Below are 24,589 nucleotides of genomic sequence, written 5' to 3'. Positions count from 1 at the left end.
GACTGTACAGGTGAAAAATTTAATTTTATAAAATGTTTAGCTATGCTAGGTGTGGCGTGGGCATACCTGTATTCCTTCAGGAAATGGAGGCAGGAGGAACATTGGATGTCTGAGGCCATCCATGCTTTGCAGTAAGGCCCTGCTTCAAGAATAAAACAAGCTTTCCATGGTGGTGCTTGCCAGTAGGACTTGCTGATGGAGGCAGAGGCAGGAGGCACACTCGGGTTCAAGGGCAGCCTGGGCTACACATGGGGGCTGGAAAGATGTCTCACTGGTTCAGGGCACTGACTGCTCTTCCAGAGGACTGGATTCAATTCCCAACATAGACATGGCAACTCACAACCATATGTAACTCCAGTTCCAGGGGATCTGATGCCCTCACACAAACATAAATGTAGACAAACACTGATATACAGAAAATAAATCATTAAAAATGAATAAAACAGGAGAGATGGCTCAGTGGTTAAGAGCACTGACTGCTCTTCCAGAGGTCCTGAGTTCAATTCCCAGCAACCACATGGTGGCTCACAACCATCTATAATAAGATCTAGTGCCCTCGTCTGTCATATATATGCAGAACACTGTGTATGTAATAAATAAAAATGAATAAAACAAAAGAAAAAGCCCGAAATAGATAGAAATTTTAAATCAGCTTCAAATGATGAGGCCTATAATGGCAGCTACAAGAGAAGCTGAGATAGAAGGATACCGTCGAGGCCAGCCTCACTGAGGTCCTGTTGGATAGAGAGAACGACGGAAAGGATTGGGGTTGTAGTTCAGTGGTAGAATGCTAGCCTAGCATGGGAAGTCTTGGGCTTATCCCTTTCTATCATTTACTTTTTTTTGTTAACAGAGTCTTTCCATGTACCTCAGGGTCCTAGTGCTGGGATTAAAGGTGTATGCCACTGTGTTTGGCTGTGCTGGTGACTTTACTACTGTGTTCCTTCTTAGGAACATATCCCATAATTTGTTAATATTTTAAAACTTTTAAACATTCCAGCAACCTTTACTCATGTATACATTCCTGCCTCTGCTTCAGTTTCTTCTTCATCTGCTTCAGATGATGTAAATTTTCTAAGTATTTTCACCTTACTCCCTTTTTTTCAAGTCTGCTTCAGATGTGGCAGCTTCAGTTGTACAATCTCTCCACCACCACCAGCACCACACACACACTAGTCAGGACCTCTCTCTAAATCTATATAGTCATCTCTCACTTGCAATGAAATAGCTTGGTGCCTCCTCTTTTTTTTTAAAGATTTATTTTATTTATTATATATATAAGTACACTGTAGCTGTCTTCAGATACACCAGAAGGGGGCATCAAATCTCTTTACAGATGGTTGTGAGCCACCATGTGGTTGCTGGGAATTGAACTCATGACCTCTGGAAGAGCAGTCGGGTGCTCTTAACCGCTGAGCCATCTCTCCAGCCCGCCTCCTCTTTTTTTAAGGTACCGCCCTTCAGAAGTCTTCATATAGCCTCAATGCTTCTGGCATAATGTGTGATCATCACTGGAACACATTTTCATATCCTTTATCTACATAATATCTAACTCTTTTCTATTTTAGCACTTATGCCTCGTGGCTGGAACTTTTGCAGTGTTAAGTTTGACAGCAGAACTAGCATAGATTTCTTTCACAGTTTCATCGGAAGTGAGCTCTTAGCGTTTTTCTCTTGGTTACCCCAGCGTTAAGACTTACTTATTGAAATCTCCTGCCTTCCCCCTTCAAGGGAGCACTTTATGGTTCTCTAGCATTTTGGAAAGGTCTCATCACCTTCCTTGCACTTTGGGACCACTATTAAACAGAATAAGGGTTGTCAGGACTCAAGTTCATGGTGTGGAAACCCAGTGGGTTATTGACAGTCAACAAGCCAGTAGTAGCGTGTAGTGTAAACAAGCAATACAAAAGGGTGGTCAGCCAGCACTCAGCGGAACCAAGCGGAAATTCGATTTCCAAGGCTAACTCAGACCGGCACCTAACTTGAAACGTTGGGCTAGCTTTCATCTGAAAGTTTCCAAGTAATACTGATGGACTGCATGTAAATGAGTGGGAGCGAAACCAAGGAGACGGGAAACAGAGCAGCTTACAGGTGAACGCTCAGCTCCAGAAGACCCGGTCGAATTTCAGCGCGCAGGCGCCACCCGGCCTTGCTTCCAGACGCAGGCGCCACACGACTGGGTCCCGGTGCGCAGCCGCGGATGCTTACGCAGGCGCAGAAGTAGCCGGCCAGCCCCGCCCCGGCCCTAGGCCGCGAGGCGCGGGCGGGGCGATGGCGCGCGGGAGGGGCGGGGCCACGCTGCGGGCCCGGGCCATGGCCGCCGCGGATGCTGAGGTGAGGTGCGGGGCCGGCTTTCGGCGCTGGGGCGCGGGCCACGGTCATGATGGCAACAGCCACGGCGAGGGGACAGGAACCCAAGCGAATCTCGAGCTGGGTGGGGCCGCGCGCCCCCGCCGTCTCGGGCCCGGCGGCGCGGAGGCCCCAGCGTCCGGCCCGCGCTCCGCCGGCGCGCTTTGTGCACGGCGGGCCCGAGCAGCTGCGGCGGCGGCGGCAGCAGCGCGGCGGACGGTAGGAGGCCGCGGCTCCGCAGCCCGCAGCCCAGAGCTTGACTACGGCCGGGTCGGAGCGGGGGTGGCGGAGACAAAAGGCAAAGTGGAGCGGGCCAACTTGTGCGCGGCGAAGGTGAGGCGGGCCTGCGCCTGCTGCCCCGCGCCGTGACCTTTCACTCGCCGCGAGAGCGTGGCACCATCTTTAAGGAAAAGTTGGCCGGTCCCGCGCGTCTCCCGCGCACAAAGCCGCTGCAGCAGGGTGACCACGGGGCACGCTCGACAGAGGAATGTCTGCGGACCCAAGTTTATTTCTTCACCGATGGCACTAAAGCGGCGGGGGACGGCGAATTAGCGGTCTTTTGTTCGCGTGGTGGCCTTCCCTCGGCTCTTTCTGCGGGATAGTTTGCTTCCTGGTTTTTGCGGCGTAAACCTTATGCCCGGGCGAGAGGGACCGGCGTCTTCCCGGAGCTGGGAAGGGCCGGCAGGAGTCGGGGGTCCTCAGAACGCACTAGTGTTGTATTCCTAGGGCCGAAGTACGGGGCCGGTTTGGAAGAAAGTATAACTTAACAGTTTTCCTCCGAAATTAGCCGCGGAATAGTTAGCTTTTGGGACTTGCAGACCTCAGAAAGTGAAGGTATATTGAGAAGCTGGCACATACGGTGCATAGGTTTAGCAGTACATTTTATCTTATAATGTATGGTCGTTGCGCTTCTTTTTTCTTTCTCGCCTTTTTGAGGGGTATTCATATAAGTGAATGGCTAGTTTTCAGATCTAATGGAAGGAGGATTTGTTGAGTACTTATAACGTTCAAGAACTGACTTAGGCACCAAGAACGCATGACTATGAGATAATCTAAGTCATTTCCAGGAGTGAAAGGAAGGAGATACATAGTGACTCTCAATCATTTGCGTTTCGGATGTTGTTTAAACCCCTCAGAGAAGTTAACCCTATCCAGTTTGTGCAGCACGTATTGTTATTTCTTATTTAGCAGATGAAGACAATAAGACTTTGTAGGGGTTAAGTAACTTTGCTTGCTCAGTTTGTAGGCCTGGCCATTTTCTTTTCTTTTCAAAGACTTATTTATGTATTCAGGTGCTCTATTTGCATGTATGCCTGCATAACAGAAGAGGGCATCCAATCCCATTTAAGATGATTGTGAGTCAGTTTGTGGTTGCAGGGAAATCAACTCTGGACCTTTGGAAGACTAGCCAGTGCTCTTAACCACTGAGCCATCCCTCCAGCCCCCAGCTTTGGCACTTTTCAATGCTAGACACAAAGTTGGTGTTTATATTGATTGAGGAAGCTGAGTAGTAGAGCATGCTTGTTATCCTATCACTCAGGAGTCCGAAGCAGGCAGATTGCACGTTCAAAGCTACCTGGTTAGCTCATTTCAAACCTGTTTCTCTCAGCCTCAGAAAAAGGTGGGTTGTCAATGACCTGAAGTGTCTTCGATTTTAAAGGCGGATCCCATAGATTGTGTGTAGGGTGAGCTTGGGCCTGGACCCAGCCCCACTGTAGGCATTTTGTACACATTGTAGGGCGTATAACACGATGGTAGTCTAACCAAGTAGGTTCTCTGGTATCCCTTTTGCAAGTGAGGCAACAGGCACATAGCCCCATTAGAAGACACAAGGCTCTGAGTGTACAGAGCCCATGCTGGCTAAACTGTGTGTTATACTGTGTGGATTTACGATTGTAAGTGTTTATCCTGGAAGTACATGACAGGGTGAGGCCCTTTTCTGTAACACAGTGGAGTTGGATCAGCATGGGTTCATCCTCAGTGAACCTTGAAATATTTGCTGGTTAGGGTTCACAAACTGTGGGATGATTAGCCCAGTAGAGCTCACACTTGAAACTTACCTAAATATGTATTTGTGTGTCATGATTGTGTCTGTATCTTCCCTTTACCCCAGCTCCCAACACCTTTTTACACTGAGAACTACTTAGATAGTGGAGAGGTTTATTTATTTTTTTAAAAGATTTATTCATTTATCATATATAAGTACACTGTAGCTGTCTTCAGACACACCAGAAGAGGGCATTGGATCTTTTTACAGATGGTTGTGAGCCACCATGTGGTTGCTGGGAATTGAACTCAGGACCTCCGGAAGAGCAGTCGGTGCTCTTAACCGCTGAGCCATCTCTCCAGCCCGAGAGGTTTATTAATATATCTTCTACTCTATTTTGTAGATTGGTGTGGGCTCCTCCACTTTTTGGGTTTAAATGTATGTCCCAGTCACAGGGTCCGACTGTGTCTGATGCATAGGGCTTTTGTCTCAGCAAAAGTTATTTTGCAGCAAGAGGGCCTTCCAAAACAAAATCTATACTTAATAGGGTGCCTAGTATGTATTTTTTTATTAAAATTAAAAATATTACTAATTTTATGTGTATGAATGTTTGACATTCTGTATTTCCATGTCAGGTGTCAGTGGAGGCAGTGGAACCATTGGTGGAACTGGAATTAGGGTGGTTATCAACCATTAAGTAGGTGCTGGGAGTTGAACTCTGGGCCTCTGAAACAGCAACAAGTCTCTAACTTCTGAGTTATCTCTCCCAGCCCTGATGTTTGCTTTTTTTAGGGGTGGGGTGGGGAGATGGGTCTCATCATGTGTCACAGGCTGACCTCTGACGTGCTATGCCCCTAATGCTGGCCTTGAACTCCTGATCTTCCTGGGGTCACAGGTGTGTTTTATCATGCCTGTTTTTGTTTCTCTTCCTTTAATATTCTATTTTAATTGGGTATGGAAGTGCATAATAAATGCACATGGAAGCTGAAGCAGGAAGATCATAACTTGGGTTAGCCTGGGGTACAGGATTAGAATTTCTCTTAAAGAGGGAAAACATCCAGATGCGGTCCTGGCACTCAGGAGGCAGAGACAGACAGATTCTAAGTTTAAGGCCAGCCTGGTCTATAGAGGGAGTTCTAGGACTGCCAAAGCTCACAGAGAAACACTGTCCTGAAAAACAAAAGAAAACCAGCTACCGTGAAAACCAAGCACCAACCCCCAAAACAAAAATCTTTTTGTTTTTTGGAATATATACACATAAAATTTTAAAGGTCAGTTCTAAGAGACATTATTGAAAGCTCTTTAGTCTTCTAGGAGGCAGCAGCAGCAACTTTGTTTCTGAATATATGTTGGTGTTAAGTCTGTACTCACCAGCTGTGGGGATTATCTGTGTACTTCAGGCATAGAAAGTGAGCAGTTTAACTCTTTTATGCTCTATTCACTGTTATCTAGAATGGACTTTGGCCTACCTTTCTTGCTCTCTCACTCTCTATTTCCTTGGGATATTTTGTAGTAGTTGCTTACATAGGCAGTGGGACTGAGGATGGAGCCGGACTGAGGACTGATAGGGTTCTGGTCTAGATGCGTGCCTTCGATCTCAGCACTCCGGAGGTAGAGGCAGGGAGATAGTTTAGGTCATTCTCAAAAACAAACAAGTAAGCAAACAACGCAAAAAAACTAAAAAAAGTTCCAATGGCATCAAACCTTTGGAATGTCTAAAAATATAGATATACTTAGTTCACTGCTGTCACATTGAAGAAAAAGAAGTTTGGTTAAACATGAAATACTGTGTGTGTGTGTGTGTGTGTGTGTGTGTGTGTGTGTGTGTGTGTTTAAATGTATGTCCAGGATCAGTGAGGACTTGTGTGTGTGTGTGTGTGTGTGTGTGTGTTTAAATGTATGTCCAGGATCAGTGAGGACTTGTGTGTGTGTGTTTGTGTGTGTGTTTGTGTGTGTGTGTGTGTGTGTGTGTTTTTAAATGTATGTCCAGGATCAGTGAGGACTTGTGTGTGTTTAAATGTATGTCCAGGATCAGTGAGGACTTGAGACCATATGGTTCCAAGGTTCCTGTCTCAAGGAAGTGTCACAAATACTTAGCAAGGACTCCACCACTGCACCTGACTTCTGAAAGTCACTGTCTTATTGCTGTTGTAGCTCCACAACCAAACACCTGGCTCCCCGTGCTCTGGACAGCAAGCCTAGGGTTCCAGGCTCTTCTGATGTCAGGCATTTTTTTCTGCCACTCAACTCTAGACCCAGACTTCATTTGATTTTTTTTTTTTTTTTTTTTTTGGTTCTTTTTTTCGGAGCTGGGGACCGAACCCAGGGCCTTGCGCTTCCTAGGCAAGCGCTCTACCACTGAGCTAAATCCCCAACCCCTCCATTTGATTTTTAAGTCATTACTATTATTTTTTTCCCTTGAGACAGGATTTTTCTGCTTATCACTGGCTGTCCTGGAATTGACTTTGTAGACCAGGTTGGTCTTGAACTCAGATCCACCTGCCTCTGCTGAAATTAAAGGAGTCTTCCACAATGCCTGGCTTTTTAATTTTTAATTTTGTTTATTTATCATCATAATCATCACAATTCTTTTTTTTTTTTTAAAGATTTATTTATTTATTATATATAAGTACACTGTAGCTGTCTTCAGATACACCAGAAGAGGGCATCAGATCTCTTTACAGATGGTTGTGAGCCACCATGTGGTTGCTGGGAATTGAACTCATGACCTCTGGAAGAGCAGTCGGGCGCTCTTAACCGCTGAGCCATCTCTCCAGCCCCCAAGCCATCTCTCCAGCCCCCTCTTTTTTTTTTTTTAAAGATTTATTTATTTATTTTGTGAGTGCCCTGTTGCTGTCTTCAGACATACCAGACAAGGGCATTGGAACCCTTTACAGATGGTTGTGAGCCACCATGTGGTTGCAGAGAATTGAAATCAGGACCTCAGGAAGAGCAGTCAGTGCTCTTAACCACTGAGCCATCTTTCCAGCCCAACATCATAATTCTTTTTGAGACAGCACAGACTGTCCTTGAATTCATTTTGTAGTTGTACACAGTTTCCATGTGCTGGAATTGAATCCAATTTTATTTACTGAAAACAGGTTTTGCTTGTTTTTGTTTTTTAAGACAGGGTTTCTGTATATAGTCCTGGTCTATGGAGACCAGACTGGCCTTGAACTCAGAGATCCACTTGAGGCATGGGCTACTACACCTGGTTTGTTCTGCAACTTAAAAGGATTTCCTTGTGTATAGCTGTGTGTAGGTGTGCTCAGCTTGTATATAGCTGTGTGTAGGTGTGCTCAGCTTGGCTCTGCGTACACCACCACTGCCTGTGTGTTGTTTGGCTTTGCTTTAACACAGATGTACTTTACCTTTAAAAACGTAACAGTAGGGGCTGGAGAGATGGCTCAGTGGTTAAGAGCACTGGCTGCGGGGTTGGGGATTTAGCTCAGTGGTAGAGCGCTTGCCTAGGAAGCGCAAGGCCCTGGGTTCGGTCCCCAGCTCCGAAAAAAAGAACCAAAAAAAAAAAAAAAAAAAAGAGCACTGGCTGCTCTTCCAGAGGTCCTGAGTTCAATTCCCAGCAACCACATGGTGGCTCACAACCATCTGTAATGAGAGCTGATGCCCTCTTCTGGTGTGTCTGAAGACAGCGACAGTGTACTTATATAGAATAAATCTTAAAAAAAAAAAAAGTAACAGTATGTAAAAGCCTAGATATATGGCTTTTAAACTAATGATTTATTTTTTATCTTTATTAATAGTGCTATAATGAATGTTCTTAATTTTTTTTTTTTTTACAGGCTGGAGAGATGGCTAGGCAGTAAAGAGCACTGACTGCTCTTCCAGAGGACCTGGGCTTAATTCCCAGCACCACACATGACAGCTCACAACTGTCTATTACTCCAAGATATGACAACTTCACACAGACACACATGCAGGCTAAAACACCTGCGTATAAAATAAAAATAAGATTAAAAGAAAGAAAAGGCTGAGTGGTGATGGCATATTCCTTTAATCCTAGCACTCAGGAGGCAGAGGCAGGTGGATCTCTGTGAGTTTAAGGCCAGACTGGTTTACAGAGTGAATTTCATGACAGCCAGGGCTACACAGAGAAACCTTGTCTTGAAAAACCAAGAATAATGTTTTCACATTTCTTTGTGTGTGTGTGAGTGTGATGAGGTGATGGAATGGTTTGTGATAGGAGTGTTCAGTGGCTCACATGACAGGCCAGCAGAGATGATGCTGGCACTTGTCCTTCAGCTCTAACACTAGGGCAGCCATGGACACTTCAGTTGTCTGAGTAGTCATTGCCAGAGTGGAGGCTAGCACCCTGATTTCCTGCTTCTGCCTCTGCATACTATAACAATTCGTTTGTCTTTGCCCTAAAACCATTTAGCTTGTGAGTCATATTTTGAGGATTTTGGGGCAGTGATGGTGTTGAGGTGGTTTCACTGTAGTTCCCCACCTGGCATAGAAGTTGCTATTTAGGTCAAGCTACTCTTAAATGTGCAGTACTCCTGTTTCTGCCTTTTGAATGCATAGACCTCTGCATCTGACTTTTTGTTGTATTACATTTTTTAAGGAGGATTTCTTTCTTTCTTTTTTTTTTTTCATAAATATCACATTTATTCTGATCTAAGTTTTGCCACGAGGCAGGTTACCTCCACCTAGGTGTCTGCTTGGCTTCCGGGTTCTTTTTTTTTTTAAAGATTTATTTTATCTATGTAATCTATATATACATAAATGACCTATGTGCCATGTGCCAGAAGAGGGCATCAGATCATTACAGATGGTTGTGAGCCACCATGTGGTTGCTGGGAATTGAACTCAGGACCTCTGGAAGAGCAGCCAGTGAGTGCCCTTATCTGCTGAGCCTTTTCTCCAGCCCTGTAATACATTTTTGTGAGATAGGGTTTTGCTAAAATTCTTTTCTAGCAGGAAAGGGGACCCTGCAGGTGTCCAGACAGGGAAGCAAATGTGAAGAGGTGAGGATGAAGACTTGGATCAGATTGGGGAGTCTGATGCCAGGCGGTTCCCTGCCAGCATATTTAAACCCAGTGCAACAGTTATTCCTATTCCAGGTTTCCAGGCAGAAATCACTTCAGTCCAGGTGCACAATAAAGCCCAAGGTGTGTCTACTTAGAAACTCTTTTACAAAATACTTGTGACCATGAGGGTGGGTTCTGTTGCTAAAGGGTCTAGAATCCTCTGAGTGGGATAGTATAGAGGTCAGCAGGCTATGAAGTACATGTGACATCTACCCCAGGGATGGGTCTATTAACTGGAGCTAAAGATAAAGGCCTAGGGAGAGAGACTGGGGGTTTTGGGTGAGGTCTGCCTCTACAGTCAGCAAAAAGACCCCATGTTTTTTTGTTTTTTTTTTTTTTTAAAGATTTATTTATTTATTTACTTATTTATGAGTACACTGTTGCCATCTTCAGACACACCAGAAGAGGGCACCAGATCCCTGTTGCAGATGGTTGTGAGCCACCATGTGGTTGCTGGGATTTGAACTTAGGACCTCTGGAAGAGCAGTCGGTGCTCTTGACCACTGAGCCATCTCTCCAGCCCAAGACTGCAGGTTCTTAACAATATCCACTCTGAGCCTTTTGGCAGGAAAACAGTTTTGTGTGTGTGTGTGTGTGTGTGTGTGTGTGTGTGTGTGTGTGTGTGTGTGTGTGTGTGTGTTTTGAGCTGTCCGGGTGTTTAGCATTCCTGGTTCCCTAATGCTCTCTGGGTGCAAAGTACCTTTGTGGCCCAACTCAGGAGTAGACATGAACAACATTCATTCCTTTTGCAAAGGTCCCAACAACAATCTGAGACATGGTTCTGCCAGTTTTCAGTCTGGTGAACCAATGCGTTTTTATTGGGTTTCTTTACTGATCATAGGTGAGGGATTACTTACAGGGGTGTGGCTGTTGTCTACCTAAACAGGCCGTAATAGGAGAGAGCCTTTACCCAGAAGGATGAAGACTTTTCATGGCTGCGTAGTGGAGACCTTTGCTCTCATCTTCTCCCACCTGTATATGTTCTCTACCCCTCCCCCATGCCACAAACAATTAAAGTAGAGTTGTGTGAGAATCTGGTATCCCTCTTTACCTTCCTGATTGGGTGCATAAACCATCAACAAACACAATTCATCTTTTGCAAGGGCATGCTGAATGTCCCAAGATGTCAGTTGCTTGACTCAGAGAGCAATCACTCACAACACAGGGTCTCACGTAATACAGGTTGGCCTAAAACTCCATGAAGGCTGACAGAGAATTTATGATCCTTCTGTCTCCACTTCTTTTTTTTTTTTTTTTTTTTTTTTTTTAAAGATTTATTTATTTATTATATATAAGTACACACTGTAGCTGTCTTCAGATACACCAGAAGAGGGCATCAGATCTCTTTACAGATGGTTGTGAGCCACCATGTGGTTGCTGGGAATTGAACTCATAACCTCTGGAAGAGCAGTCGGGTGCTCTTAACCGCTGAGCCATCTCTCCAGCCCCTGTCTCCACTTCTTGAGTGTTGGGGCCATAGATGTACTCTACCGGGACAGGTTTTGTGTGGCCCTAGGGATCAAGCCCAGGGGCTGGTATATGGTAGGCAAGCACTCTACCTAACCGAACTCCATCTCTAGCTGAGTATTATTTTTTAAAAATTTATTTGTTGTCAGGCTGTAGTGGTGCATGCCTTTAATCCCAACACTTGGAGGCAGATGGATCTTTAAGTTTGAGGCTATCCTGGTTTACAGAGTTCCAAGATAGCCAGGGCTGCACTGAGAGCCCTATCTTGAGAAAAATTGACTTACTTAGTTTTTATCTTATTTTTTTAATATTTATTTTATGTGTGTTTGCGTGTGTGTGTGTGTTTGCGTGTGTGCGTGTGTGTGTGTGTGTCTGTGTGTGTGTGTGTTTGTCTGAGTGTGTGGTGTGTGTGTGTGGTGGTACGTCGGTGTGTGCGTGAGTGTATGTGTACCATGTGCTTGCATGGTGTTGGATCCTCTGGAACTGGAGTAATAGGTAGTTGTGAGCTGCCATGTGGGTGCCGGCAGCTGAATCCAGGACCTCTGCAAAAGCAAGCAGTAGTTGCTTTTGATCTCTGAGCCATTCAGTCACTTCCTCAATATGTAATGTCTCTGTGTGACAGTATGCACATAAATGCAGTTGCCTGTGGTGGCTGGAAAAGGGTTTCCGACCCCCAGGAATTGGAGTTCTAAGTGGTTGTTGGCTATTCAGTTTTGGTGCTTGGAAGTGAACTCCAGTTCTCTGCAAGAACAGTAAGTCTCTTAATCGCTGAGCTGTGTTCCCAGCCTTTTTTTTTTTTTTTATGAGATTGGCTATTATCTGTAGCTTTGGCCTGTGTCTTGTTTTGTTTAAAGATTTATTTACTTATTATGTATAGGTACACTGTAGCTGTCTTCAGACGCCAGAAGAGGGCATCAGATCCCATTACAGATGGTTGTGAGCCACCATGTGGTTGCTGGGAATTGAACTCAGGACTTCTAGAAGAGCAGTTACTGCTCTTAACCATTGAGCCATCTATTGCCCTAAATTTAGTTTTTTAAATAAGTGACTTAAAATTTAAAAAAGCATGAGCTTGAGAAATGGCTCAGTGGTTAAGAATACTTGCCGCTCTTCTTGAAGACCCAGGTTCAGTTCCCATGGTGGCTCACAACCACCTATAACTCCAAGTCTAGAGGACCTGATGTCCTCTTTTGGATTCTATGGGTGCTGCTTGCACATGGTTTACAAACATCTCCCTTCTGTCTAGTAACCATTCTTACTAGTTCTTTTGACAGGTTGCCAATGCTTAACATGCATCCTAAAAGATACTCCCAAGTCCCAATGGTGGTGTCTGGCTTCAGTCTCAGCACTTGGGAACCAGGCGAACAAGATCCTATCCTTTTTTAAGGGGTTGGGGGAGAGAGTGCTTGATTGATTTCTGAGTGTATATCAGAGATACGGATAGGTGTTTTAGGCTTTCTGTTATGGAGACTTTTCGAATCTATTTCAGTAGATGAGTTATGAGGAAGGTGGCTATGTTTGGTTGGACATCTATAATCCCAGGTTGAGGCAAGAGGATCATGAATTCAATGCCAGTCTGGGATACATAGCCAATGCCAGGTTGGCCTAAGTGACACTGGGAGACAACTGTCTTAGAAATTCTAAAAGAAAACAGAAAGCAGAGCCAGCACTGTGGTGAACGTTGCTGCATCCCAGCATGAAGTTGCCTTTTCTTGACCAGTGTTGCTTCACTTGTACTTCTGTCATGGCCCATCCCATTGGCAATTACTTTGAAGTAGTTCTGTGAACATTTTATTTCAATTAATACATGTCCTGTTAGTGTTCAGATTTATTATTTCAGTTAAAAAAGGAGCAGCATGCCTGAGTGGTATCACATCCCTTGTATTCTCAGCACTTGGGAGGCAGATGCAGGAGGACAGTCACAAGGTCAAGCTTAGTCCAGTTTACACAGAGTTCCAGGCCAGTGCATAGTAAAACTGTCTCCAGAAGAACCCCCACCATGAGAGAGTATAGTGTTGAGACACAGAGTTCCAGGCCAGTGCATAAAAAACTGTCTCCAGAAGAACCCCCACCATGAGAGAGTATAGTGTTGAGATTTAGCAGATACTTCAGACCTCTGATGTATTTGATTTTTTTTTCATGATCCTCCTCACTCCACTTTCTTTTCCAAGCTTGGCATTTTATTTTTGCTTTTTCTAGAATTTGCTCTGTAGATCATATTATCCTTGAATTCATAACAGGTCCTACTCTGGGCTTCAGTGGTTCATTTTTGTTTGTTTTACTTTAAGACAGGGTCTCACTCTAGATCAGACCTACCTGTTTTGCCTCCCCAGTGCTGGAATTAATGATATGCACCACCATCTTCTGCCCAGCGTGTTCCTTTTATGCAGTCTTACCTTAGTGCCCAGCTCCATGACTTTCTGGACTGCTCTAGCTTCCTTTTTCTTTCTTTCTTTTTTTTTTCCGGAGCTGGGGACTGAACCCAGGGCCTTGCGCTTGCTAGGCAAGCGCTCTACCACTGAGCTAAATCCCCAACCCCTAGCTTCCTTTTTCTTTCTTTCTTTTTTTTAAAGATTTATTCATTTATTATATATAAGTACACTGTAGCTGTCTTCAGACACACCAGAAGAGGGCATCAGATCTCTTTACAGATGGTTGTGAGCCACCATGTGGTTGCTGGGAATTGAACTCAGGACCTCAGGAAGAGCAGTCAGTGCTCTTAACCGCTGAGCTATCTCTCCAGCCCCAGCTTCCTTTTTCTTGTGGTATTCTCACTCTCATCTGTTCTGTGCTGGAGAACCATGCTTGTTGAGACTAGCTGTGTGAAAGCAGACTAGGTCTTTTCTCTTGGGTCCTGTAAGTCTTGCATGGTGAGAACCTCACCATCTGTCTGTTGACTGGAGGCTGTGTGCTAAAGTTGACTGCTTCTCTCATTTTATAGTGGGGTTCAATCTAATTTTGGGATATTGCTTTAAATGTTTGGCATCTGAATCTGTTGGCTAAAAACAAAAGAAAGTCCTCTTCATCATCTTCTAGTTCTCCTCTTCTTCCTTCCTTCCTTCCTTTTTTTTTAAAGACAGGATCTCTGAATAACCCTGGCTGTCTTGGAACTCACATATATCCAACTGCCTCTGGCTCCTGAGTACTGGGATGAAAGACATGTGCCACTACCACCCGGTTTCTCAAAACCTTTATTTTCTTATTTTGAAAAAAAGGTCACAGTATGTGCCCTAAGTCCTGTCTGGCCACTCATCTTTAGTAAGCTAATTAAGGAGCCTAATTAAAAATGGGAAGCTGAAGGGGTTGGGGATTTAGCTCAGTGGTAAGGTCCCCAGCTCCGAAGGGAAAAAAAAAGGGAAGCTGAAAAATATTTCTTCAAAGTGGCCACATTGGGAAGAGGAAGAAAGATACAGTGAACCCTCCAGATGCCTCTGTAGGGATCCTGAAGTGAGATCAAAGTTTACTTTTTATTTTTTTGTAAACAGGGTCTCTGTATGTAGTCCAGGTTGTCCTGGAAGTCACAAAGACCCATGCCTAGTGAGATCAGTTTAAATAAGGGTTGAGGGAATATACATCTAAGCATTCTTTTTTTTTTTTTTTTTTCTTGATTGTGTTTTGTTTTGTGATGAGGTTTCTCTGTTTAGTTCTAGCTGTTCTGGAACTCGATCTATAGACCAGGCTAGCTAGCTTCAACTCACAGAGATCTGCCTGCCTCCCAAATGTGAGATTAAAGGTGTGTGCCACCATTGCCTGGCTTTAGCCTGTCATTTTTATGAAAAAGTTAGCTGGGTTAAGGTAGGATGGGTCAGGTAGGGAGTTGTACAGAGCTGCTCAGACTAAGAGACCTGAGTGCACACAGACCTCAAGTCAGATACGGGGTTGTATATTGTTCTTGGGAAATGAAGCAGAGAGCTAGGAATGTGGTTCAGTGTAGAACACCTGCCTAGCATAACATAAAAAACAAAATCAAAGAACCCAAAACATGAAATGCAGTGAGCTGAGCACACAGGGGTGCTTGCACTCTACTAGATAGTAGGGTACATCCAAGTTGGGGCTCTAATTAATGCTCTTGGTTCATACATGCCATTATGAGGAACAGGATGGGTGCTAGAGACTTGAGTAGAGGGGATCTAGCACAAGGAATGCAAGGACTGTTTCCAAGCACTGGGTTGGTATAGGCTGGTAATAAAATGTTACTGACACATTTGTAACAACAGTGCACTGGTGGCAGAAGTATCTTGAGTGGGAGGCTAGGAGTATAGTGAAACTGTGGGCCAGACACAACTCTTAGGTAGATCTGTCTGAAAGCAGACCAGGGTTGGAGCGATGGGTGGTTCACACCGCTCCAGGAGTGGTTGCAGACCAGGCTTTAGCTCTAGCAACCATACAGAGCTGTTCGTGACTCTGATTACAGTTCCAGGGGGTCTGACACCCTCCTGGCTTCCATGGGTACCAGGCACCCGTGTGGTGCATATACTTACATCTAGGCACATAACATATAACAAATCTAAAAGACAACAGTGAGAACAAACAACCTAAGTTCTTAGAGACCGAAAGACCTGTTCACTGTGTAGAAGACCAGAAGGGGCCATTGCCTGTGTGCGCAGGAGTCTTCCCAGAGCATCTTCTTGGACAGGAGAGAGTAAAATGCATGCTTGTCACAGTTGTCACATCAAGACTCCAGTAGTGCTTTCAAAGTTTGCTTTAAAATATTTTCCTCTCCTTGTGATCCTCCATTCTTCCTTTCTTTCCTTCCCTGCTTCCCTGCTTTTGCAGTCTTTGGAATCCAACCCAGGACCTTGTGGGTGCTAGGCAGTGTGTGTACTGGAGACTACTCCCATTATGTTAAGGCAGTGCCTCATTTTAATATGATCTTTGAACCTAATAAAATTGTCTATTGTTGTAGGGTGGTTGTCAGGTTTCGGCTTATATAGCTTGCAACTATATAAAGCATGTACATACACAGTAAAGCTGGAAGGAAATGAAAAATTTGGAGTTAGAATGGTGATACTTATCTTGAAGTTTGCCATTTATACAACCCCCCCGCCCCCAAGCTGGGGACCGATCCCAGGGCCTTGCGCTTGCTAGGCAAGTGCTCTACCACTGAGTTAAATCCCAAAACCGCCATTTATATTCTTTTTGTTGTTTCGTTTTGATTTTTTGAGACAGGTTCTCATGTATCCCTGGCTGCCATTGAAATCACTCTGTAGGTCAGTTTAGCCTTGAATTCTTGAACCTCTGGCTTTTACCTCCCAAGTACTGGAATTACAGGGTTTCTCCAGCATTCCAGACTTTACTTATAATATTTTAATTAATTAATTAGGTATCTTCAGTTTATTCTAAAAGAAAGGCACGGAAGTTATTAATATGGTGAAATAGTTCGGACTCTGAGTGGAATGGGCAGCTTCATGTGACTTCATTTCAATATTGACTTCAGTCCATATACTTTCTAAGAATGTCAGCATCTCTAAATAAACAACGTGCTGGGTGGTGGTAGTGCAGTCCTTTATTTTAGCACTTGGGAGGCAGAGGTAGTCAGTTCAAGGCCAGCATAGTCTTTAAAAAGCCAGAATTTAGGAGGCAGGCGGAGGCAGAGTTATGTCATCAGCTTGTCTTTTATTGTTCTCTGTTGGTTTGTACATTTCTTATTTAGTAGCTTTGGGCGCATTTCTAGTACTAATCTTATGTGTAGATTGTGAATATATGTCCCAATATTCTCTTTGATGTGTGTTTGTGTGAGTATGCACAAGTGTGTGTGTGTGTGTGTGTGTGTGTGTGTGTGTGTGTGTGCGTGCTAGCTAGAAGTCAACATTTTGTATCTTCCTCAGTTGCTTTCTTTCTTTTTTCTTTTCAGAAATAGCAAAAACTTTATTCAAAGCAACAGTACAGGTGAGAATAATGTTAAGAGTGACAGCAGGTCACTTGAGTTAGAGCACTCAACTTTTTTTTTTTTAAATTCTTTGAGATAGGAACTTATTATGTAGCTCTGACTGTTTCCGATCTCTCTCTAGACCAGGGTGGCTTTGAACTCAGAGATCTGCCTACATCTTCCTTCTGAATGCTAGGATTAAAGGAATGTACCACTATGCTGGGCTCACCAAAAAGATTTTTTAAAAAAAATTTATATATAACAGTGTCTTGGGAGCTGGAGAGATGGCTCAGTAGTTAAGAGCACTGGCTGCTTTTCCAGAGGTCCTGAGTTCAATTCCCAGCAACTACAACCATCTGTAATGGGATCTGATGCCCTCTTCTGGTGTGTCTGAAGACAATGACAGTGTACTCATTTATATGCTGTGAGCCATCATGTGGGTGTTGGTGAGACTTGTCATCAGACCCTTCATATTTTTTAGAAACATGCTGGCTGAATTTGGAGCTTGCTGATTGTGATAAATGGGCTGGTCAGCAATCCAGCTGCAAAGGATCCCCATCTCCATTTCTCCAGGTCTGGCATTACAAGTGTGAATCACCACACCTGAGCTAGGAACCCAGCGAGGGCCCATATTAAGCACTTCATTGATTCTGTCATCGCTCTAGCCCATGTTCCCACACACAAAGTTACTGCTTAGCTGTTATGAGGCAGAGTCTCTCTCCCCCACCCCCTCCCTGAGGCAGAGTCTCTTTGTATAACCCTGGCTATCCTGGAGCTTGATATATAGATGAAGCTGGCTTTGAACTCACAGAGATTTTCCAACTTTTGCTTTCCTGGTGCTGGAATTAAAGGTGTACACCACCATGGCTGGCTCCAGATTCCCATTTTAAAGGTTAGTTCTTTTTTTTATTTTGAATCATAGGCTGAAAAACATTTACCTGCGTATGAAATGTCTTTTCAAGTTTTTATTTTAGAAATTTCAATCCCCTTTTCATTGTGTAGTTCAGGTTAGAATTGAATTCATGGTCCTCTTGCCAGCTTCCTGAGTGCTGGGATTGTAGGTATATGCTTCTATGCCTAGCTTGGTACTCAGTGCTTCTTGTTTTTGTTTTGTTTTGTTTTTAATTAGTTTATTTTAAATATATGAGTGCTCTATCCATATGTATACCTGCGTGCCAGAAGAGGCCGTTAGATTGCATTGTAGATGGTTCTGAGCCACCATGTGGTTTCTGGGAGTTGAACTCAGGACCTTCTCTTCAGCCCTGCTCAGTGTTGCTTAGGGTTTCTGGTCTATATAGGGAGTTCCAGTCTAGCCACAGTTACACGACAAAGAACCTGTCTCAAAACACAAAACAAAATGAAAACTACCTCTTCAAGTCTCCCAAGTTGACTTTTAAAGAATCTACTTATTTTTATTATAGCTGCATGATTGCTTTGATTGCATGTATGTGTGCTTATTGACTGAGGAGTCCAGAAGTAGGTGTAAATGCCCTAGAACTGGAGTTAGCCACCCTGTGGATGTTGGTTGTTGAACCCAGGTCCTCTGGAGGAACGGTCAGTGCTTTAAACTGCTGAGCCATGTTTCCGTCTCCTAAAGTTTACTTTTTAAAAAAATTTTATTTACTTTATGCCTATGAGTACACTGTAGCTGTCTGCAGACTCACCAGAAGAGGGCGTCAGATCCCATTACAGATGGTTGTGAGCCACCATGTGGTTGCTGGGAATTGAACTCAGGACCTCTGGAAGAGCAGCCAGTGCTCTTAACTGCTGAGCCATCTCTCCAGTCCTTAAAGTTTACCTTTTTAATTTGTGTTTTCATTTTTTTAAAAAATAGCATGAGGTAAAGAATCTTTCATTTTCACGAGCAGCCGGTTTCTTGGCTTCAGATAACAAGTTCTCTAAGAAGTGAACTTCCATGTAGACCTGATAATAAACCTGGATCTTTTGGAGAAGCAGCCAGCGCTCTTAACTGCTGAGGCATCTTGCCAGACCTTATTATATTTACATTGTTTCTGTGTGTGCTTGTGTACTGGTGCCTGCAAAGGGAGTATGTCCTCAGAAGCCACAGGCTTTGGATTGCCTTGAGTGGGTGTGAGCTATCTGAACTGAGTGCTAGGAGTGGAACTTGAGTCACTTGCAAGAGCAGTATGTGTTTTTACCTGTTGAGCCAAATCTTACACTCTAGTTTTTGTATACTTAACAATAGTCATTCTACCCAAGTGAGGTAGGATCTCTGGGTAGGTTTGTTGTTGTCGTTTTGAGATAAATCTGGCTGTTCCTCAGGTTGGATAGGAACTTTCTCTATAGACCAGGGTGGCTATGAACTGACAGCAGTTCTCCTGCCTCTGCTTCCCAAATACTGGGATCACAGATGTGTGTCACCATGCTAGCTCATATAGTTTTTCCCTTCGTGTTACGCGTATGGACAGTTTTCCTACTTTTATTTATGTACATCACCATGTGCTTGGTGTCCATGAGGCTGGCAGAAGGCATGTTTATGTGATGTGAGGAGGTGTGCACGCCTACATTGCAGGTTGGATATCCTGCAGAGCTGGGTCTCTATCATTTCAGGATTTCAGGGATTGAACTCAGGTCATCAGCCTTGGTGCCAATTGACTTTAATTGCTGAGTCATCTGGTAACCCTCCATAGCTTTGCTTGCATTTCTCTGATGACTGGAGTGGTTGAACATTTTTGTGAATTTATTAGCTACTTTTATTTCTTCATTTGAAAAGTGTCTAATTTATTTGCCTACTTTATTGACTTTGGAAGTCAGACTCAGAGCCTTGCGTATACTGGGCAAGCACTGTACCATTGGGCTACATCCTCAGCCTCTTTTAGTTTTATTTTGAAACAAGTTTTCACTAAATTAATATGTTCGTTTGAACTCCCACTTGTAACCTAGATAATTCTCAGTTCTTGCAGTTGCTCTGCCTTAGCCTCCTTAAAAATTTTTTTTCTGGATACATTCTTTATTAAAGTATATTTATTAAATATATTCTTTATTAAATGAATAACTAAATTAAAATAGATCTACTATATGCTCTAGTTAAGTATGTATGTGCAAAGGTAAGCATATAAATATATATAAATGGATAAGTATATATGTACATACTAAGGAATCCAGTTGTACATACTACACAGCAAAACCTATATATCTATGTTTATTTCAGTACTATTATGGTAGCTAAGTCAGGGAATTAGGCAAGGTGTTCATCAGCAAATGAATGAAGAACATACATACACACACAAACACACACACACGTACACACATAACACACATAAGAGTGTCATTATTCAGTATTACGAATAAAATCAGGGTTGGAGAGATGGCTTAGTGGTTAAGAACACTGGCTGCTCTTCTAGAGGACCAAAGTTCAGTTCCCACATGGCAGCTCACAACTTTCTGTAACTCCAGTTTCAGGGGATCTGACACCTTCACACAGACAAAACATCAATGCACATAAAAGAAAAATAAGAAAATCATTGAAAATATTTTAAAAAGTGAATAAAGTCAGGGGCTTAATGTTTAAGAGTAGTTGCTTCTAATTGGCTCTGGGGGAGAGCATATTCTTTATTTTGGCCTGGGTACTGCATGCAGGTGGTGCACAGACATACATGTAGGTAAAATACCCATACACTTAATAATTAAAAATAAAGATAAAATTATTTCAGGAGGCAGAGGTAGGCAAATCTCTACGTTTGAAACCATCTTGGTCCATATAGAAAGACCCTGCCTCAAAAGTTAAAAGTAAACTCTGAAGAAGAGTTTAAGAAGTGAGTCAGCATCAGAATGGTGGGGTGGGAGTGCTGGAGGAACAGCTGGAGGGTGACTCCAGAGCAGTCCAGGGACAGGAAGTACCAACCCTTCCTACATTTCAGTGGTGCTTGGAGAGATGTTTGTGCACCTAGGAGTCTTGCTGCCATTGAAGAGGATCTTGGTTCGATTTCCAGCACCTACATCAGGTGGCTCACTACCACTTGCAACTCCAGTTCTAGGAAATCTTATACCCTTTGGTGTCCACAGGCATCTGCACACACTCTGTGCACTCTAAACACTCAGATACAGGCATAGACATATGCATAAAAATAAATATTAGAACCTTAAAGTTCATAAAAAGGTTTGGGGCACTGGTAGGAAGTCCACACCTCATGAGTTAGTTCAACATGGGATGTGCGACAGAGCGGGGAGAGCCAGCTATCAGAAGTCAAGAACCGAGGTGCTGCAGCACAGACTGCTTCTCAAGTCTGTGCCTTAGAGAGAGCTAAGTGTAGGAAGGCTTGGCCTGACCTTTTCAGACTGGGATTTAGTCTTTTAGAGGGACCATTGTCTTGATGGCAGGCTCCTGTTCTAACAAGATGCACTTCCATGGTACTTTGTCTGGCATGCGTAAGGTCTTAGGTTCAATCCAAGCACCACACAAAAATAAAACAGAAACAAATCAGTACTGCACAGCACTCTCACGTGGAGGAAAAGAGTCCCAACAGTAGGAAAGGAGGCTGATGAGGAATGGGAAGGAAGGAATGAGTAAAGCATGGGTAATGGAGGGAGTGGGTCATTTTTTTTTAAAAGAATTATTTATTTTATTCATGTGAGAACATTGTAGCTGTCAGACACACCAGAAAAGGACATCAGATCCCAGATGGTTGTGAGCCACCATGTGATTGGTTGCTGGGAATTGAACTCAGGACCTCTGGAAGAGCAGTCATTGCTCTTATCCACTGAGCCATCTCTCCACGAGTGGGTCATTTCTATTGAAGCATCTTATGCTTGTCCTGAAAATGTCATCCGGAAACTGGTGGTTTGATGCAATTAACACAGATACTATAGGTATCTAAAGATACTGCAAGGTCACAGGGATTCTGTGGTTTGAGCTTCAGCAGATACTATAGCTGTCCTGGTACTGATGTAGATCAGGCTAACTTCAAATTCAGAGATCCTCTTGCCTCTGCCTCCCAAGTGCTAGGATTAAAGACTTGCACCAGTGCCAAACAGACATGTCTATTTTATATTATTTTGTACTGTCATGATTAAAATATTCTTGTATGGGCTGGAGAGATGGCTCAGCGGTTAAGAGCACCCGACTGTTCTTCCAGAGGTCATGAGTTCAATTCCCAGCAACCACATGGTGGCTCACAACCATCTGTAAAGAGATCTGATGCCCTCTTCTGGTGTATCTGAAGACAGCTACAGTGTACTTATATATAATAAATGAATAAAAATAAAAAAAATATTCTTGTATGTAAAAAATGGTGTCTTCCTTGATTTGCATGCTTTTTCAGTTGCTCATTCATTTGTATTTTAGTTTATTTATTTTTATGTGCATGAATGTTTTGCGTGCACACATGTATGTGTACTGCGTGCATACCTGGTGCCTGAAGAATCTAGAATACAGTACCAAATCCCCTGTGACTAGAGGTACAGATGGTTGTTAGCTGTCATATGGGTGCTGGGATTTGAACCTAGGTCCTCTGCAAGAGCAAGTGCTCTTTTGAGCCATGTGTGTGACCCCTGCTTATTAATTTTTATTTGCCATATGAGTTAATTTTTCTTAATTTTTTTTGTGTGTTGGCCTATTTTACTAGAGGGAGCTACAGTAAGCTAGTGGGTAGGGTCATTCTCTTTTGTGAGGGTTGCAGGTAGGTGTGGAAGGGATCTTGTTTTATTAACTTAAAATGAGTCAGTTACATTATGATTTTTTGCACTGTTGAACATGTGCTCTGTATTAAACGGGAATCGCTTGATTTTTTTTTTTTTTTTAATCTGTTGTCTTAACCCTTTCATCCTGTCTCAGGTCACTGGGTTGGATTAAGCTGGGATAGGGCAGATGGCAGTGCTCTGTTAGACCAACCATGTAACTGCTCTGGGTTAGTTCATGACTGCATGTGTGTGTTGGAGGATTGTATTTACATAGAAAGTTTTTCAGGCTGTATAAAACTTGATTGTACTGCTTTAAAAAATATTTCTTAATTTAAAATAAAAGAGCCTCAGATAGTATTAATTAGATAGATTAAGCTGTTTAATCCCTGTGACAGGGTCTTCTCTGTGGCTAAGGCTGGAGTTGATCTGGTAAAGTACGTGGAAGATGTTGGAGTGTAGGAGGTTGTCTACACTGCTTGCCGTACCTCTCTGCACAGGAGCTGTGCCTGGAGGAGGGGAACCAGACCATTGTGGGCCTGGCTACTCTTGTATCTGCTGCTCCCTTTGCTGCTGACTTGGAATCTCCTGCCTGAAGGCAAGTTCTTCTGTTGGTGGGAGTTACCTTTTCTTTCATTAGACTTGTCCTCAGATTTCTGGTCTGTTTTTAGTTTTATTGATTTTCTTTTCTTTCTTTCTTTTTTTTTTTAAACACAAAGCTGTCCTAAGTGACCCTGAGATGTGATTGTTTTGTGGAGTGAGCTTAACTCATTGATGGATTCTATGTTGAGATCCTTCTCAGTTTTGGGGGGAAAATAAACTTTTTGATGAAACTCAATCTGTAAGTTCTAGTTAGCCTGGGGAGGCCTAAGATGCCCTAGAGTGACTTTTTGGGTAGCTTTCATTTCAGAAAGAACTGAGACACAGGACAGAGTTTGGACATGCCCAGTGAGGATGGAGCTTTGCAGGAAGGCATAGTGGAATTACGAAGTTGTAATTTCTCTGCATTTAGCTACAGTAAACAACTACATAGACAGAAAATAGAGGTACACATGGTTGATAGAGGTTGATAGTTGGTGCATAGAACCCCCTCTTCTTTGTTTAGTCCTTGACCCAGAGATTCTTGGCTGAGGCTAGAGTCAGTAAAGCAGGGATGTTTGCTGTAACTGTTGAGGGTCACTTTTTTGTCCCTCTTGCTCTTTTCCTACCTAAATAGCCCAATTTTGATGTCTGGCCACTTGATGTGTGCACTTTCTTAAAAGAGTGAGAGGTTCTAATTTTAAGAACACTTGAAATTAATTGCTTATGTTTTCTATGACAGGAAGAAGCTCATGGCTTTTTATTTCCTTCTTTTCTTCCCGCCCCCCACCCCTTTGGTTTCTTTGTCCTGGCTGTCCTGGAACTCTCTCTGTAGATCAGGTGGGCCTCCAACTCACAGATCTACCTCAGAGTGCAGGTATTAAAGATGTGTGCTACTGCCTACTGGCTATGGCCTTTTTACATATGCTGATCAGTAATTATTCCCTTCTTCAAAAATTTGAGCTTGTACTCAAATCCTGTTGCTAACTGTGACTCTTGTTTTTTTCTCCTTCCCTATGCTAAGGATAATCTCAGTGGTAGCGACCGAGGCAGATTCTTCCTGGTAAGCTAGTTCAGGGACATGGACTCCAGGGACTCGAGATCAGGGCTGGATGGGTAGAAGGGGAGACCTCTCTGCTCTGCTCACAGGAACTTTTTTTTTTCTTCTTCTTTTTTCTTTTTTTCGGAGCTGGGGACGGAACCCAGGGCCTTGCGCTTGCTAGGCAAGTGCTCTACCACTGAGCTAAATCCCCAACCCCGGCTCACAGGAACTTTAAGAGAAACAGAGGGGTTGGGGATTTAGCTCAGTGGTAGAGCGCTTGCCTAGGAAGCGCAAGGCCCTGGGTTCGGTCCCCAGCTCCGAAAAAAAGAACCAAAAAAAAAAAAAAAAAAAAGAGAAACAGAGTCCAGTTACTCAAGGTTTACATTTTTCGTCGCCCTATCTGGTCGTTTCCAATTTCCTTGTAAAGAAATGTAGAAACCTAAGGTAACAGCACACCTGGCTTTTTAAAGTGATTTTGTAGAAAAATAAGATGATGCATAGGTAAGTACAGGACACTTTTTGGAAAGAGACCCAACAGGAACTGTGTTTTCACTATTTAATGATTTATTGCAAATGACAGATTAGACAGATTGGTTGGTAATCTGTTTCTG

The 24,589-nt window shown here is 43.4% G+C and overlaps 1 protein-coding gene across 11 annotated transcripts in view; it reads left to right on the top strand.

The window, feature by feature from the left end:
* The first annotated feature begins 2,243 nt into the window (after positions 1-2,243).
* Positions 2,244-24,589, top strand: part of Ehmt1 (euchromatic histone lysine methyltransferase 1) — a 148,291-nt gene continuing 125,945 nt past the window's right edge. For 5 of the 11 annotated variants that reach the window (XR_010064648.1, XM_017591873.3, XM_063284055.1 and 2 more), the window contains exon 1: positions 2,244-2,334. Coding sequence is in view for 8 of the 11 variants with exons in the window: in XM_017591873.3 (XP_017447362.1) it covers positions 2,272-2,334 (63 nt within the window). In the remaining 3 variants the exon portion in view is untranslated. Of the gene's footprint in view, positions 2,335-2,370; positions 2,683-24,589 lie in introns of those variants that run through there. The other 6 variants (XM_063284053.1, XM_006233619.5, NM_001415867.1 and 3 more) reach the window with 4 other exon arrangements.

Source organism: Rattus norvegicus, chromosome 3 (genome assembly GCF_036323735.1).
Source record: "Rattus norvegicus strain BN/NHsdMcwi chromosome 3, GRCr8, whole genome shotgun sequence".
In the NCBI taxonomy this organism is placed as follows: domain Eukaryota; kingdom Metazoa; phylum Chordata; class Mammalia; order Rodentia; family Muridae; genus Rattus; species Rattus norvegicus.
The sequence above is the reverse complement of the archived record's forward strand: the minus strand, read 5'-3'. Positions and strand labels throughout refer to the sequence as shown.